Source organism: Manis javanica, chromosome 3, assembly GCF_040802235.1.
Source record: "Manis javanica isolate MJ-LG chromosome 3, MJ_LKY, whole genome shotgun sequence".
NCBI lineage: Eukaryota > Metazoa > Chordata > Mammalia > Pholidota > Manidae > Manis > Manis javanica.
Window position 1 is genome coordinate 112,837,120 of NC_133158.1, and position 15,526 is coordinate 112,852,645.

General features: G+C 51.4%; 1 protein-coding gene across 3 annotated transcripts in view; it reads right to left on the bottom strand.

Moving 5' to 3' along the window:
* The window catches only part of BDH1 (3-hydroxybutyrate dehydrogenase 1), a 38,056-nt gene that overhangs the window by 6,380 nt on the left and 16,150 nt on the right, over positions 1 to 15,526 (bottom strand). For all 3 annotated transcript variants that reach the window (XM_073231866.1, XM_017650478.3, XM_017650477.3), the window contains exons 5-6: positions 8,210 to 8,351; positions 1,204 to 1,356 (exon numbers count right to left, since the gene is read on the bottom strand). In XM_073231866.1, coding sequence (XP_073087967.1) covers positions 1,204 to 1,356; positions 8,210 to 8,351 — 295 coding nt within the window. The remainder of the gene's footprint in view (positions 1 to 1,203; positions 1,357 to 8,209; positions 8,352 to 15,526) is intronic.

The following is a 15,526-nucleotide window of genomic DNA, read 5'->3' on the forward strand; positions in this document are numbered from 1 at the left end:
CTGAAACACCCAAGGTTGGTGGGGGGCTCCTTATGTGTAGTCAAGCCCAGCTTGGTCTCAATCATTGGCATCAACATGCTGGGGTTTCTCAGATAGCCTGCTTAGCTGGGCAGCACAATGGAAGAGAAATGAGTGAGAAGCAGGCCTGTACACCACAGGGGGATGCACAGCTATGCTATGGTTCACCTCTCATGTTCTCTCTGAACATTTATACCCCAAATTGTTATCACCCAGCAGGGCTCTGTCTACAAGCAGGCAGGGATGGGGCAGGGTTCTGAACCCGACTTCAGGACTAGGACATGTGGGCAGTGTCTGGCACTGGGAGAGACTGATGACTTCAAGAGGCTTTCCCACAGACCCCAGCCTGGCAGCAGCACCTAACACCTCCCTGGGACCACAGGGTGGAGGTGGAGCCCGTGAGCCTGGCCAAGTAAGCCCAGGCAGACCTGGGACCTGCTGGCCCTAGGTATGCACCAGGAAGGTAAGGCACAGCCCCATCCTGGGCACTGTGGAGAAGCACCTTTCAGAAACCTCTAACATGACAGTAGCTGAAGGGTTGGGATTGCCTTCTAAAACCCTAGAACTGCTGGCTGGGTTCATCCTGTCATTGCTGGGTCTTTGGGATAGATTATATGGATCTTCCCCATGTTGCCATAATTGTTTGCTCTCCTAGGGAGAAAATCTGAGTCAGTGACTTCTTAAATGGTTTACTTATATTTGGCTACCTAACATGATTTGCTGTTTTGTTTTCCAAAGTTCTAAATCTTAATTATTCTTTTTTTGCTTGCTACTATTGTCTCATTTTTAAACTATGGCATGGTAACCCGTAGAATGGATATATCAAAATTCACATGACCACACCCCTATTAATACCTGATGTGTACACACAGCAATGTGCGCAAGGGTGGGTTTTTCTCTAGATCAGGTTTCCAGAGTGGTAGCACTACTGTAATCTTCCTTTGGTGCATAGACTACTGACCTCTTACCTGGTCTACTTTCTAAAAACCACAAGCCTGTGTGCCACCTGGCCACAGCACCTCAGCTCACACGGCCCACAGGCTCCTACAGGGCTCTTGGGAGTTGTGTGCTCAGCCTTACTGGGCTGTGTTTCTCCCATCTGTTGAGAACTACTTCTATTTTGCAGCAAAGTTTAAAATATGGGGAAGATCCAGGAGGCAGGAAAGAGGTCCTTTTCCAACTCACCTTTGGCCCTTCGGATGAGGGGGAGAAAGGATTTTGTCATCCGCACTGTGCCCCACAGGTTCACCTCTGCCACCTCCTTGTAGGTCTCCATGCTAGTGAACTCCACCTCCCCAAATGTCGAGATGCCCGCATTGTTCACGAGGCCCCACATGCCTGGACAGGAGGGAACAGAACCATGGTCACCCTGTGGGCTTGGCCTCTGATGACCCCCCCATCAGGCTGGAGCCCATTCCCCTCCCCACTTTCATGCTTTTCTCCCCAGGATCTGCCAGCTTCTGGTCTAAGGTTCTGGGGATACTTCCTAGAGTCACGCAGAATAACAGGAGCTCGAGACACCCACAGTGCTGGCTGTGACCCTCCCTTACATCTTCAATGTCTGATCCTCATCTCACTTCTGACTGCATCCATCCTCTGGGCACATCATGACCCAGTCCTGTGTGTGCCCTCACACAGGAGGCCCCTCACCTCCCTCACACCCACTCTGCTCCATCCAGCCTCATCCCCACATCCTGTACCCAGCCACCTGTTTACTCCTGCCTCTGAGCCTCCCCTTGCACTCTCTCTCTTGCCAGAAGCCAGGGGAACCTCAGGAGTCTTCCAAGCTAAGACCCCTCTGGAGCACCAGGAGGAGACCCAGCCTTGATCTCGGGGCTGGCCCCAGTCCTGCTCTATCCCGAGACCTCCCTAACAATTATTCCACTTTCTCATCTCCCCTCTCTGCCCCATGCACTATTTACTGGTTATCATATGGTAAGCCCATGACATGGTAACCTGTTCATCAGTATCCCATGTGACACACCTGGACTCTGCAGGTAGGGAATGCCCTTTGTGTGGTCCCATGGGGCTGAGTACAGGGTCGGAGCAAAAGTACACTCTCTGAGTATACTTGGGTTGCCTATTCCCTGCAACACCAGCTAAGGGACAGCTGGCTCCTGCAGATTCAGAGAACGCTGGTGCTGGAAGGATTCTCGGAGTTCATTTAGTCTAACTATTCTTACCGCTAGGGAAATGGAGGCCCTGCAGGGAGAGGCATCAATAAGTCAGAGGCAGAGCTGAACTGGGGAACTGACCCTGGGGAGGAAGCCTTGCTTTGCAAGGTCCCCTGTGGGCCATTTTCTGGGGTGCAAGGGCTGGCTGGGCTGGAGCGTCAGGACAGAGCCGGCCCTGCCTCTTTGTTGTGGAAACCTCAGGGTTTAGTCTCTCTGAGAGATTCCCCTTTCAGGGGCTGCCCTCCCTCCCACCAGCTGTCCCCCAGCCTATGGGAATTCTGGCCGGGCTTCACATTCCAAGTTAATCATGGAAATGAGTTTGTGTAAATGACAGAGTAATTGGTCTCTAGCTGCTTTCCTTCCGTGTTACCCAAAGTAAAGTTTAGTTAACTGACCTCTGGTGACTTCTCCTTTTGTTTGGAGAATTATGGACATTTATTAGAGAAAGGAAATTGCAGGTTAACAACGTGCCCATGAAGCTACCCCTCCCACTCCCAGTGGTCAGACTGAAGCCTTCTGCTGTCGGGTCTCACCACTGACCACACAGTGACACAGCAGCCACCACAACCCCCCAACAGCGACCGTCCAGCCTGCAGACCTCCCAGGAGGAGCAGCAGGCCTCTCTATGCTTGGCAGGGCTGACACTTCACCCTCCACCTTCCAGACCACAGGCCAGTGATCCTTCTCTCTCTTCTATGCAACTTCAACTCTCCCCACCCCTGGCTCCCTCCCTCAAAGCTGTACACCTGAGATGCTCAATTAATGTCTGTCAGGTGACTGAATGTCTGCAAATACCGTGTTTCCAGGCCTTAAAGAACCTTAACCATGATATCCCCTCATACCACTGTCTCCTCTCCTTCCCTCCATGGCCAGGCCTCTGAGAACACAAACCATACTCCAGTGTCCCATTTCCCTGCCATTCTGGGTCCCAGTCCTACTGCTGCTCCAAGGCGTACAGGGTGCCACAAACTAAGGATGCCAGCCCTCACCCCATTTTCACTCAACCTCTTCATATTATGAGCTCTACGCAGTTCTTGACTCTTCCCTCTCCCTCTCCTGCTGGGCATTAACACTACCCAAGTACCTCCTTCCTCCCTGACACCTTCCTTCTACCTGGTCCCTAAAAACAGGTGTCCCCCAATGTCCTGTCCTAGACCACCTTCTCTCAAACTACACTCAGTGCTTAGACAGCCCTGTCTTCTTTATGTTCATGGAAATTTCCAGCTGCTTTGTGTTTGAGTCATACAATATCACATGACCTAAAATATATACAGCCTTTTTTCCATCCAAAAACTAATTACATCTGGCACTGATATCAAAAAAAGCTTAATAGAGCTTGACCTGTGAAGGCATATGGCTCCTGGATTACCGCTCTGCTGATTTGAGAAGTAGTAACAGTTGGTGGACCCAGGAGCTCTCTGGAGTCTTCAGCCAACATGTTGAATAAACACAACATTCCTGCTGGTCTGGGTGACAGCTGTTTTCTTGCAGCAGCCACAGCGCCACCATCGTGTCCATGAGGTTCCCATGTGCCCCTGGGAGTCACGGCTCTCTCCTAAGCCTGCTCCCCACCTCCTGACAGTCACTTTCTCCTGATGTCCCACAGGTCCCAGCTCCCCCTACCCACACCAACACACCAACTTCCTGGCTGCCCATGCCTACTCCTCCTCTTTGCTCACACTTCACCTCATGTGTGACTCCTCCAGCTTCCTCACTTCTTCCCCATCTAGTGAGAGCTGCTAATATTACCAGAATGATTGGATGGACAGCGGCCAGGCCCTGAACTCAGTTCTATGCATCCATGAATCCATCTGGTCCTCACAACCACCCTATAAGTAGACACTAAATTGTTCCTTATCTGGATGAGACAACTGAGGCCCGCAGAGGCAAAGCGCCATGCTCTGTGTCATCCAGCTCGCCAGTAGACATGACATAACAGGGACCCAGGTCTGTGGGAGGACACAGCCCTCACACTCACCCCATGCTGCTGTCGCTTCCTTTGCTGTGTCACTGGAATTCGTGTCTTTCTTCCTATTTCCGCAGTGTTAGTTTGGGTCCCTGTCACCTCCCTCCTGTGTCATTGGAGAAACCTCCCCAGGCTCTCCCTGTGGCAGTCTCTCTCCCCCACCTCCATACTGACCTGACCCCCTCAGCCAGACTCCCCTCCTCAGTCACTTCCCGCTCTGACGGCCCCCTTCTGTGGTGGGCTCTGTGAGGCCTCCTTTCCCACGCTTCTCACCCCCTCCTCTTCATGTATCCTGCCCTCTGCAAGCCTGAACAACCAGCCGCTCCTCTGACAGCTTGGCCCTTCCTGCCCCTGCTGCTTCCGGGCTCTGTTCAGCAACCCTAGTCCTCGGCCTGACAGCAGCTTTTCCTGAAGTTCTTCTCCCTGTGCTGCCGCGGTGCTCAGTCTAGGTGTGAGCACTGGTGGGCTCGCAGAGCGATTTCTCTACTTCATAGCCGGGCGAGCTGAGGCCCACACAACCCAAGGCCACACTTCAACCAAGCAGTGACACCCGGAGTGAACCCAGTCTTCTCACTCCCAGAGAGCGGGGGCTCCAGATGTAAGGTCTCCCCTGTCAACAGCAGGAGGTCCCCCGGGCTGCAGCCATTCATCACAGGCCCTGCTGTGGAGCCACCTACTTCCACTGGGCTGGCGTCCAACTATAAACTCCTCCTGCAGGGTCACATCCTTTCTGGCATTCAGCACACTACCAATTACACAACAGGTACTCAATAGATGTTTACTGACTGCAAGGTAGTGATGGTCTCAAGGTCAGGCCACTCCCATGGCCTGAAGGTTTGTTCACTCATTCAGCCTTTCCCTGGGGTGGGAGAGGGAGGTCTGCTCACAGGGTCCAGTGTTCAGTCCCTCAGAGACCTGCTGGGGAGCAGAGGGGCTGCTGGCAGGTGGCTCACTAGCTCTTTTCTGACAACCCCTTCATCTCACCCCCTGTAACTGGTTCCCCTGGCTTTGCCAGCAACTGTTCCACAAAGCCAAAGTGAAGGGCATCAGACTTGCCATCACAATGTGCTCTTCACGGTGGGGGAGGCTGGGGGAGAACGGGGCTGGTCTCCTGGAAGGTTCTTGCCTGGGTGGATGGGTGGACTGAGCCACAAGTCACCGTCCGCTTAGGGAAGGCAGGCTGGTGTGACAGCTCTGGAGGGCGCCACCTGGAGGTCTAAGACAATATAGCGCTGAGAAGGGGGAAATCTGCACTGTTGTACCAGGACAAAGACAGCCCTTGGGAAGGGGAGGCCAGATGAGGGGGAGAGAGACCTGAGTAACCACATGTACAACAGATTTATTTTCTTTTTCACACCTAAAAATCCTCAAATCTTTTTCCAAGAAATTCCGTATTGGTTAAGGAAGGTCATGCAAGTGGTTTATCAGCCCTCGCCAGAATTTGTCCTGTAGAAAAGAGGAGGGAAAGGTCTGTGCATCAGGGCGGTACCAGGTTTGAGCCCAATCCAAGGGCAGGGGGTTGAGTGCCTTCCCCTTGGGGCCAGGATCTATCCACCCCACCTTGCTAGGTTAGGCTAACTGCCAGACTGCTACAGGAATGGATGGTTCTGCACCTGTGGCAGGGAACAGGGACCAGGGCCCTGAGCAGCTCTCAGCCCTAGTGCAGCCCTATTCTGTGCTCAGGCCTACAGTGATGATTCCTTTTCATGGGCATTTTAAATCACTGCAAACCCACAAGCTGTAATGAAATGGCTTTGTGGTGCTGACTGCAGCAGTTTTCCTGCCTAATAGTTTATGAAGGCAACATCCCAGTGGCCCAGGAAAGGTGGGTGGGAGGAGGATTTACCCCTGGGGAGGGGACAAAGCAAGCTGTACCTTCTGAGCTGGTAATTATCCCAGTGGGACCCATCCCGTCTTTTCTTAATGGTACAGGAGCCCTGGCTCTGCCTATTAATTATGAAACAGATGTTCAGTGAGTTCAGAAGAGAGCAAAAGGCCTGGGAGTGGCCTGCTGTGGTGGGCAGCAGCTGCACTGGGCTGGCAAGGTGATGCATCAGGGACAGGCTGGAAACCCAAACCATAGCTTCTCTGAACCATAGCACAGCACAGAAATTTCTGAGGCTCTCCTGAGGTTCACAGCATCTCTGCCTGCCTGATAAAGGCTCAGCAGAGTGCCTCCACAGGCCCTGGTCACCCACCCCCTTCCCTCCTCACTACCAGTGACTGATGTCGCCACTTAGGGAGCTGCCCTCAGTCCATGCTGTGGGTAAAGCAGGGAGCTGAATGAGGCATGCCCTTTTTGCCTGGGCTGTCAGGAAGCTCAAGGGTCAATGTCATAGATGGAGTAAACCAGAATGCCACACCCTCACCACTGTGCTCTACATGAACGTGGCCCCTTCCCTCTGTTGTACACAGAGCCCCTCCCACCAAGGTTCTCCATGGGTTGAACTGGGAGGACACTTGGGTCCTTACATTACAGGAACTTCCTGCAGCTTGTGACCCTGTTGGCTACTGGCCCCCAAACTTTCTATTCACTTAGCTTCTGGGGCACTGTACCAACCTCTCTGACAGTTGTCTTTTCCCCTTCCCTGCCCCTAATTGTTCATGTTCCCCAGGAGCTCTTCCTTACATCTGCCTCCCTCTTAGCCTCACTTTCCACCCTGGACACCTGAACTCCAGCCCAGCCACTCTCCCAGGGCATCCCACGGGCACTTCAGTGTCTCCCATTCCTCAACCTGCTCTCCCAGGAGGGGCACCAGGTGCCCAGGACAGAGACCCCTTGCCTCTCCCTCATCCCCACGTGTATCAGTCACCAAGTCCAGCCAGCTCTGTCTTCTCAATACTCCTCAAATCTGAGTCCACTTCTTTCCCAACATCCACTGCTCTTGTTCAGGACTCTCACATTCATGCTCTCTTTTTAAATCCACCCTCCATACTTCCACCACAGTCCCTGGAGTGAGGTCTCACAAGTCTAACCAGGTCAAATCCCTTTCGGTGGCTCTGTCTTGCCAGTGGGTTTCAGCCCTGGGCAAGTTCACTCTCGATTCAGTGAGACCAAAAAATCACAGTGGAACATTCCTGGGGTAAAAGGGTTTATACCCAACTTTACTCCCACAGCGGCACATCATGTAAGCACAAGAATCCCATCCACTCAGAGCAAGTATGCATGCAGCAATCTGGTCTCTGCCTCTGGGCCTCCCTGCCCTCCCACAGCCTTCTCAGTCTCTGTCCTCGGTGCCGCCACCACTCCAGCCTCTGCTCTCCTGCAGATGTGCAGCCCAGAGGACTGGGCAGAGCACTTTATATAGAGTCAGTAACAATGCATTGCCATGCATGTGCAGTGAGCAAGTTGACCAGAGTGAGGTGAGAATCCTGGCCATAAGAACTTTCATTTTCTTTACACTCCCACTACCCTTAAGAGAGCGGCCATGCTCCCCTGCCTGAACCCCAGTCCTTGGACAACCTCCCTCCCAGCCTCACCTGCTGCCACTACCTCCACCAAACCTGACCCCTACCTCTGCTTCCACCATTGTCCATGGTCCCTCCTCATGGGATGCCCTTCCTGCACTCTGCCACAGTCTGCCCTAACTCCCATTCCCCACCCCACCCCAAGACTAGGCTATGTCCCTCTGTCCTGTGCTGCTCCCCAAGAGGGGACATGGAAATCACTGGGGGCAGTCCCCCCGATGAACTGTGAAGTCCTTAGGAAGAGGGGCCACGTCTTGGCCATCTTTGTGTCCCCAGTACTCAGCCCAGCACCCGACCCAGGGCAGACATTTCATGAGTGTTGGCTGAATTGATCTGCACCAGCACACACCCATTCATCACTCCTGCAGATTCTGAAATCACCCCTGGCTTAGTTCACATTGCTTTATTGCACAGGTGTGTTTAAAGTCACCCACTTCCTCCTGTGCAGGAAACACTTAAAGAAGAGCTTAAACAGCAAAGGGAGGAGTCCTTTGGCAGGATACCAGCAAATGGAGGGTGGTTGTTAGGCAAGACCCCTTGGAATGGCCCGTGCGCTCTCCCCACTGCCCCAAGGTTGCCCTACCTTTCTCAGGGTCCTTGAGGCTCAAGCGGACGATCTCCACCGCGTTCTCCACCTCCTCACTGCTGCAGACGTTGAGCTGAACAGTTCTTAATCGATCACTCTTCAAACTATCCAGCTCCTTGGCCCCATCACCCCCTTTGTCCTGGGGAGGAGAGACAAGCTGCTTCACCTGCCTTCTTCCCACCCTGCCTCCAGGAGGAGGATCAGGGCTAAGGCAGAGGGCTGGCCCCAAGTTGCTACCAAAGCCTTGGGCTTACAAAAGACTTAGTAACAGCTGCAGGTGGGGGGCTCTCTTGAGGCATCCCCCCAACCTGTTCTACCAGCAGGTGGTTCTATTCAACCCCTAAGCACTGATGACATATCTAAGTGCCATAAATACCTGCAAGGCCTCACTGGCAGAATTCTTTCTCTAAGCAAAGGTTGCAAATTCAACAGTGACTGGGGCTTGGCATGTGAGTATCAGACAATGGGTAGGAGCCTGACAATGGGGAATGGAGTATATGCTTGGCCTCTCAACCCCTGCCAGCTGTTGCCCATGTGGGTATGTAAGCCCAGGGTTGCCAGGTGCTTAGATTTTTAAATTAGTAATTAGGATTTCCTAATCTTTTAAGTGTTCACCAACTTCATATATATATATAAAACCACTGTGTGGGCCAAAGCACATCCACAGGCCACAAGTAACCAATGAGCTGCCAGTTTGTCACCTCTGTTCTAAGCCAAGGGCCCCTCATGGCCAAACTGGTCAGAGGCCAGGGCCAGGCTCCAATTCCAGTTCAGTCACTAACCAGGCTCTGTGCACTCAGGTGAATCCCTTAACAGGTGCCCAATTTTTCCTGCTTGGAAATATACCAACATGCCTGTCCTGACCACCTCAGATTAATGGAATGAGGAAATCATTTTTTTAAAAAACATCTGTTAAACTATAAAGTGCTATACAAGTGTTATTAAACATGAGCAGAGAGTCACTCGCAAACATCTCTTGGGCCTCTATCATGTTCTGGCACTGTGCTGAGAAGTGGAGACACAAAAATAAGTAACTCAGCCTTTGTTCTCCTACAGTCACGTTTTAGGGTAGGGGGCAGATGAGTAAGCAAACAATACAGGGAGTATTTGCTACAGGAACCCAGAGGGAGGTGGAAGGCTGCACAGATGGGGGGTGGGGAGGGACGGCCTTCCAAAGGCAGTGACAGCTGAGGGCATGAACCAGAGGGGGTCCTGGGCAGGGGGCACTTCAGGCAGTGGTCAGAGGGTACCGCAGTAAGTCTCTGCAGGCAGTGCAGGGGCATGAGAACGTGAGCGCCATGAGGCTAGAGAGTGGGTGGGGGTCCACCTGGGGGTAGCGGTGAGAGGCTGGAGGATCTGAGTAAAAGCGGATGTCACTCACTGAGTGCTTGCTGTGCCTTATCTCATTAGCCCTCACATCCTGAGGCACATCATATCAGCATATCTCACCTATCATTCTACCACACACATTTTTTCCACCTACAGATGAGCTACAACCAATGTGGAAGTTAAGCACTGTCAGTCATAATTTAATTGGCAGTGACTTTCTTAGTGGTGCATGGAATAGTGACACATCTTCTAAGAGGACAGGAGTAGCTGCCAGAGGATGACATGGTGGAAAAAATGCCTACTTTCAGCCGAGGGCTGGACTGGGATACAACAGGGTCTGAAGCAAGGGCCGGAGTAGAAACACAGGGAAGTCAGCATATGTCAACAGCGGGGACTTCTCTGTGGTTTAGGCTGAGTCTCGTAAGGTGGACTGAACTGAGGACCCTAACCCCAGGACCGGAGGATCTGCATCATGCAATGTCAGAGGGACACAGGAGGGAATAGTGGAGAGGCCGTGTCAAATGGGCCACTTGAGATAACCACCCTGGAGACTTGGGGAAGCATGATGAGGGGGGAGCGGACTTGTCCCACGCGGCCCAGAAAACAGAACCAGAGCCAAGAAGTCAAATTCCACTTAGAATGAGGATCACAGTCCAAGGCTGGTGTGGACTGCCCAGAGGTGTTCAGACAGGTAGGGGTGGGGTGGGGAACACAGTGCCAGAGAAACCCTAGGCATCAGACAGGGGGTAAGGCTGATACCCCTCTAAAATGTCATCTCTTCAGCCCCCAAACTGTCCTCCTCACAGGGAGTCTCCCCTGGGTCCTGGAGAAGCAGTGGCATGGCTGAGTCTGCCCAGCCGGGACCAGGAATGCCAGCTACACCCAGTCACCTCTGTACAGAGCAGCCAGACATGAGGCTTGCTTAGTCCAAGGCAACCTTCCCAAAAAACATAGCAGATGTTCCATGTACAGGGGAGCAGACAGGCCTGGAGTTTCTGCTGCTGTTCCCACAGAAAAGAACTCCCTAGACACCATCTTAAAGTCCAGACGCGGAAGGGGCTGGTGCGCATAGGTACCTCCGTTTTCACAGACCCCACACACAGGCACCAGGAAAACACATATCTTGTTTTAATGCAGTCTTTGTATTGTGGCTCCTTAAATGCCCCTGGGAGCAGAGCCCAATGGTCTACATCTCCGAGGGGGTGCAGAGGTCTACTTCCAATAGGACAGGTTCCAGCTAAGATGCAGGAGAGGAACCTGAGAGTCCTTTCCTCTTCCTGGACTTTGTTAACACTGCTGCCATCATTCAGCAGCTCTTGGACCTCACACCAGACCTCTCCTTGTGCCCCTAGGTGGCATCAAGCTGATGGCCCTGCAGTCCCTGGGGGAAGCCCCTCACCCCAGGTCGGGTGCCCCCATGGACTTAGTTTGACAATGTGGCAGCTAAGAGCCTTTTCTCAGACAGGTTAATCTCATGGCCCACAGCCTCAGGCTCAGCATTCAGGCTGTACCTTGCCTGACACCTCTCCAGGAGTCCCCATCAGCCCTGAGCAGCCTCCACACCCTGCTCCTGACAGCCACATCAATGGGACAGAGTCTGTCACATTGCCTCCAGATGTTCAAAGGAAACCTTTCCCAACCACCTCAGTCTGCAGACTGCAGACTAGAGCAGCTGCCCCTGTCCTCAAGCCAAACCACTCTGCCTGGGCCACACTGCCTGCCTGCAGGGTTTCTGTCTTTGTCCATGTCTATCTCACTGCTCAGAAACAAGCTTTCAGTTGGTGCCTGTGTAACTGCCTTACCGATAAGCCCATTTCTTTCACAATCCCTTTAAAATTCATGTATGAGCTATTTTTCCCACCCCTGGGTGAAAGTTCAGGCAAGTCTTACAGCATTTCCACATATTCTCAGGTAATAGACAGCCTATTGATTTTGGAATAAAGGGTCCACTTCTACCTGCTAATCAGATAATTCCAGATCTGCCCAGTCCAGTCTGAAAACTCAAATTCTGCAACTTATATCCAACTTAAAGCCAGCCCTAACCCAGGCCTGACAGAGTGTGGGAAGCAGGGTGGGACACCAGGTAGCAGGGGTGGAGATTGTCTTTCTCCCAACTTTCTAGCTCCTCCTCCTCTCCTATTCCTTGATCTCCGACTCTTCCAGGGTTGGACCCAGGAACAGGCAAGTTAGGGGGCAAGCCTGGTCTTTGGAGGCTGGTGCTGTAGTTGTCTGCTGGTGGTGACTGGGGATGGCAGACAATGAGAGCGGGGCCTCCCTTCTTGGGGTATGCTTCTGGATTCTGCAGGGACCCCCTGCTGGAGACCTCCCATGCCATTCCTGCCTCACCTGGGCATCTTCTCCCTCTGCCCGGGCTTCAGTGAGGCACCCTCTGGCCAGCAGTCTCACTGGGTGGGGCCCTCACCATGACTCCAGTTATCCCCATCATCCGCATGAGGACCAGGCCCCAGTGTCCTGCCTGGGTGGAAGGGCAGCCCTTTGCCCAGCTCTCTTTGCCCTGCTTCCAGATGAGTCACTCCAGCCTCATTCTTGGGGCTTTAGACTGCTTCTGGTAAACAACTAACCTGCCATCCTGTGACCCCAGTTGCTAGGGCACAAATGGTAAGCTCTCAAAGTAGTTCTCTTGAAGCCCACCTCACTTACTTGAGACCTGAGGGAAAATGTCACAGCACACCAACAACCCTGTCTAGCCCCTCAGCCTCTTCCACCCCAATTTATTACAGTATTGACATAGGTGATGGACAATTCCTGGCAGAAAGCTTTTATAGTCTCCTGGCATTTATCATTAGGTGGTCTGCTCCTCAAGGCAGGATACGAGGATACTCAGCACACATTCTATGTGAGCATGCGTCACATGGCCTGGAAACACTGTGACAAGGGGGGCAAGGCTGGGGCACCATGACCCTTCCAGGAGGAGCTAGCGAAGGAGATGAGAAAGACCAAGGGAGCGGGTGGCCATGAGGTCAAGAAACAAAGGGTTACAAGCAAGAGTGGTGTGCTTGGCCAAAGCTGAGAATGGGCTGAGTGTGACACGGTCTGAGAAGCGGCCAATGGATCTGGCGAAATGGGGGCTGTTGGCATCCCTGATAACAGCTGTGTCAGTGGCATTCAGGGGCCCCACCTGGCCAGACCCTGCCTTCCTTCCCAGCTTGTCTCCTCCAGGTGAGCACAGCTTTCAGCTACCTGAAACTACTGGCAGTGCCTGGATGTGCCACCTCCGCCCATCACGGATCGTCCTTCCTGATGGCGATGAGAAGCCACCCTGGCCTATCAGGCCTTCCCTGTGTTCCCAGAGAGGCAATCTGTTCCTTCTCTGACACATCTTCCCCTCATTCTCACCTCACACGCTCCTCTCACTCACTGCAGCCACACAGGCCTCCTGCTGGTTCGCTAACCCACCAGGCACACACCCTCCTTGGGGCTTGGGCTTGGCTGTCCCTCACCCCCCAGCTATGTGCAAGCTTGCTTCCTCACCTGTCAATGACAGCTTCTCAGTGAGCTCTTTCTTCCCACTTTAAAACTGAGCACCCCACCACCACGTACACCCTTCTTCTTTTCCTGCTTTATATTTCTCCATCACTTGTCTCACCCCTCACCTTGTCTCTCTCCCCACCCCTAATGTAAGCACCACAAGGGCAAGAACTTTTCACTGAATTGGTATATGCTTTCTCTCCAACAGACAGTACTGTCAGCTCATAGTAGGTGCTCAAGAAATATTTGTTGAATAAATGAACAAATAATCAGAATGGTAGGGGCATAAAGCCCAATCCAGGTGGGTTGGAAAGAAGATGGGAAGTAGATAAGTAAAAACATTTAGTACAAACAACCCTCTGGAGGTTAAGGGAAGCAGAGAAGCGGGGTAGTGATGCACATGGGACATGGGTTGTGCCAGGGAGTGTGTGTGTGTGTGCGTGCACGGACCAAAAGACCTGACAGGGTGTGAGGATCTGATGCAGGAGGGAGGAGGCAGGTCCCTGAGCTGGCCTAGGGCTCTGAGACCTGAAGCACAGATGAGGTCTAACTAAATAAGAGCAGGCAGAGTGTTTGGCTACAGATGCAGCCAAAATCCATCATGAGCCTTAACATCTCAGACCTAGCCTGGAAGACTAAGCTCCCATTTCAATGCCCACAGAACTTTACCCATAGTCTCCAGTGGCTTTGGCTGTTTTTATTTGCATAACAAATTCAGACCCCTAGTGGCTTCTGCCCCCTCAGCTTTTGATGAGAAAAGACAGACCATGACACTAACACAGACAAGAGGTGGACACCAAGAGACATAACCTGGCAGTGAGCCCGTCTGCTATTTTCTTCAAAATACCAGCTGCTAAATAGTAGACTGACCATCATGGGAGTGAAAGGACTGCAGATGACCCAGTCTGACCTTTAAGTGAGAGCAGTGCCCAGTCCCTGGGCTGGTGGCTGACCTGGACTAGAGCCAAGGCCCAGACTCCCCCACAAAGGTTCCTCTGCTCCTGCCCTGCGCCCCCTGTGTCACTGGACAAGCCAGTACAATGGCACAGGCATGAAAATTTGGACAAGGAACTTTAAAGGCACATAATGTTTTAGAGTACCACAGCTCCTGCTGGGACTTGTAAAGCAGTGTCCACATTACACAGAGAAGCCACTCTGGCACACCATACCCTTCGTCCCCCAAGTCCCCCCTGACAGGTTTTCTCATGCACCATCAGAGGGAGTGAGCATTGGGATAGCCTTTTGGGGAGCAATTCGGCAGACCTGAATAAAATCTAAAATCTGCAGACTTTCCACACAACTCTTTCACAGCTACAAATTGTTCCTAAGAATCACTAATGAATGCAAAGATACTAACAAGGCTATTCACTGTGGTTTTGTTTATCATTGCAGGGGTCACAAATAATGTGCATACGTGCACTTTAGTTATTTTGGGATAAGAGACTGAAAAGACTCCACTCTTTTACATCATCCACTTCCACATTATTTGAATGTATTATCAATATGTATTACTTTTATAATTCAAAAGAACTAAAAATAAAAAGGCAAACCCTTCACTCAACTGGAAATATATTCAGACCATGGCAAAGTATTATTTGTACTTGTTTACACTGTTGAAACTTTTACACTGAAAAGATAATGTTTTTATAGATATTAAACCTAGTATAAAAGAACTCCTTTCCTGGGTTCCTACTGCCTTCAAAATAAAGAAAAATATATCATCTACTGAGCAGACACAGCCAATTGTCGCAAATGCCCATCCTTCCCTTCTTTAGCAGTAGAACCCCTAACTTTAAGCAGAGTACATACTGTCTCAGAATACACAACTACATTTCCCAGTCTTCCAAGCTGCTGGGAAGGCCATGGGTTTAACTTCTGGCCAATGGAGTGAGAGCACAGGTGCTATATGTGCAACTTCTGAGTCATGCCTTTAAAGAAAAGGGCTGTGCACTCATAATAAAAGAAATACAAATTAATGTACACTGAGATACATTTCTGCTCTATCAGACTGGCAACAATCCAAAGCTTGAAGTACACTCTGTTAGCAAAATTGTGTGGAAACAGGTACTATCACACATTACTAGTAGCAGTATAAAATTACACAACCGTTATGATATGCAATTTGGGAATATCTTAAAAAATGACAACATATTATATTAACCCTTTGACATAAAGTAATCTCACTCCTAGGAATTTACCCTAAAGATAAACCCCCAATAACATAAGAACACATATGCACAAGGCTATTCATTGTGGCATTGCATGTAATGGCAAAATATTGAGAAACATAGAGGAGACTGGTGGACTAAGCTGCAGCCCACCTGCACAATGGAGTACTGTGTGGTGCTGTTAAAACAAGCGAAGATCTCTGTGAACTCATAAGTAGTGATTACAAAAAAGGGTACATGTAGTATGCAAATATTTGTGTAGGAAAGGGGAAATGAAAGAATGGAGTAGAAAGATAGGAGGTAGGAGAGTAACACTACTTTGAGTGTA